This window comes from Myotis yumanensis, unplaced genomic scaffold (genome assembly GCF_028538775.1).
Source record: "Myotis yumanensis isolate MYYU_CA2020_CCGP unplaced genomic scaffold, mMyoYum1.0.hap1 SCAF_4, whole genome shotgun sequence".
Taxonomy (NCBI): domain Eukaryota; kingdom Metazoa; phylum Chordata; class Mammalia; order Chiroptera; family Vespertilionidae; genus Myotis; species Myotis yumanensis.
Genome location: NW_027223755.1, coordinates 70,718,586 through 70,720,896, shown reverse-complemented (window position 1 = coordinate 70,720,896; position 2,311 = coordinate 70,718,586). Strand labels below are relative to the sequence as shown.

At 37.0% G+C, this 2,311-nt stretch overlaps 1 protein-coding gene across 1 annotated transcript; it reads left to right on the top strand.

Annotated features, from left to right (window-relative positions):
* Positions 1-326: 326 nt before the first annotated feature.
* LOC139008149 (cytochrome c oxidase subunit 6C-like) lies at positions 327-701 on the top strand. The gene has a single exon (XM_070411484.1). It carries the CDS (start codon positions 327-329, stop codon positions 552-554), a length of 228 nt encoding a protein of 75 aa, XP_070267585.1. The 3' UTR covers positions 555-701.
* Positions 702-2,311: the final 1,610 nt, after the last annotated feature.

Genomic DNA, 2,311 nt, shown 5'->3' with positions numbered 1-2,311 from the left:
AGAAAAATAAATTTTAAAAAATGCTGGTGGGAATGTGAAATAGTGAAGCTACTACAGAAAACATAGCAATTCCTCAAAAAATTAAAAATAGAATCACCATATGATCCAACAATTTCACTTCTGGATATAGACCCAAAAGAATTGAAAGCAAGGACTTGAAAATATATTTGTCCACCCATCTTCATAGCAGCATTATTTGCAATAGCCAAAAGGTGGAAGCAACCCAAATAAGTGTTCCTCAATGGTGAATGGATAAACAAAATATAGTATAGGTCATCCGCTTCTCCCTCAGGAAGGACATTGGTGGTGGGGAGAATATAACTACCATGTCTTCCAGTGCTTTGCCAAAACCTCAGATGCGTGACCTTCTGGCCAAGTGTCTGAGATTTCATATTGTTGGAGCCATCATTGTATCCTTGGAGGTTGCAGCTTCCTATGAGTTTGGTGTAGCTGAACCAAGAAAGAAGGCATATGCAGATTTCTACAAAAATCATGATTCCATGAAAGATTTTGAGGAGATGAGGAAGGCTGGTGTCTTTCAGAGTACAAAGTGATCTTAGAATGTAAAGAATTTCTTTGGGTTAAATTCCATGGAAGTTTGTCACTGACCTGTGTTCCTGAACTATGAAACATGAATATTTGAGCTAAGGAATAGTTTCTCTTGATAAATAAACAATGAAATACTATGGACAACAAAAAAATGTAGTACAAACAAACAATGGAGTATTATGCAGCCTTAAAAGGGAAGGGAAGTCGGACATATGCTACAACATGGATGACTCTTGAAGACATTGTGGTAAAATAAGCCAGTCACAAAGGAACAAACATTGTATTATTCCACTTATATAAAACACCTAGAACATTCAGATTCATATAGACAGAAAGCAGAATAGTAGTGCCAGGAGTTGGGGGAGAGAGGAAAGAGGAGTTATTATTTAACGGGTAAAGAGTTTTCATTTTTCAAGATGAAAAATTTCCTGGAGATTAATAGTAGTGATGGTTACACAATATGAACGCCAATGAACTGTAACCATTATGAAATTGTTAAAATGGTAAATTACATTTTATGTATATTTTACCACAATTTAAAATATTTTAAAGACAAAGATTATGAGAATCATGAAAGCATGTTGGCCCACATGCTTAGTGAGTCTCATGAGACACCACCCCTAAGGACTTAACAAATTTCCTCTTCACAATATATTCCACTTTGTTTGGTAGATATGAGGATCTGTGATCAGCTCAGGGTGAACTCTGAGTGCACCTTCTATGGCAGGACTGATTATAAGGACTTTGACTTAGAGGGGAAATCAATGGAAACAGGAAAGCAAGCTTAGAAGGACTGGTTGAGCAAAATGAGATGAATAAGATAAGTGAAATATTTCAGGCCAAAAGGATTTTAGTGAACCTGATGATTCTCATACATTATTAGCAATGCAACTTATAACAGACACCAAACTACTTATCATAACAAGGCAGATCAAAGTCAACTGGTACAGTTTGTGAGAAAGAAGTCTTTAGATTACTAACAGCACAAATGTATAGGTACTAGGGATTTTTATCAGACACTGAATGTAATATAGAGAAAAATTAAGAATTTCCTTCTGAAACATACAAAATTGTCTCATGGGTGCTAAAACAATACTATGGTTTAGGATAGCAATGATTTTACACATTTTGGAATACCGGTAGTTATGGCTCCACTTCCTCTGAAAAAAGTGAAGATTCATATTTAGAGGGCTATGAGAACCTCACACTTGCTTGGCATGGCCAGTGCCACTATTCAAAATGCTTAAAGGAATTGAAATACACTGGATAGTGAATACTGTAAAACTAAAAATGAATAAAGGACATAACAAGTTTAATGCTCCCATGAATTGAGAATTAATAGCAAAATCACAACCAATAAGAGAGAATTCCAACAAAATAAGCTGGAAAAAGCTGAAAATAAATTTTAGTTACAAATGTAAAGAAGAGTTTTCAAGAAAACATTATGGCAATTTAACCTTCTGTCAAGGATTAAGCATATAAATTTTCAACTATGGAAACAACCAATTTCAAGAATAAATGCAAAGCTCCCAAGTTCCTGGTGGTGCTAGAGGTACAGCCCGGCCCTGCCTGAGGTGAGCAGTGAGGGAAGAAGGTGAAGGCATGGGGGTAAGAACAGCAGAAAGACACACTGGAGCTGCCAACAAACTCCTTCAGCAAGCAGCCCCCCAATCCACTGGCAGCACAGTGGTAACCGCACACCTGCCCACAGAGCCTGAAGCACACAGCAGAAGGATATACTGTGTCCAACGATATGCGAAGC

Bases quoted from the DNA above. Each gene is read 5' to 3' on its own strand.
- LOC139008149 (XM_070411484.1), top strand. From the start codon at position 327: ATGTCTTCCAGTGCTTTGCCAAAACCTCAGATGCGTGACCTTCTGGCC.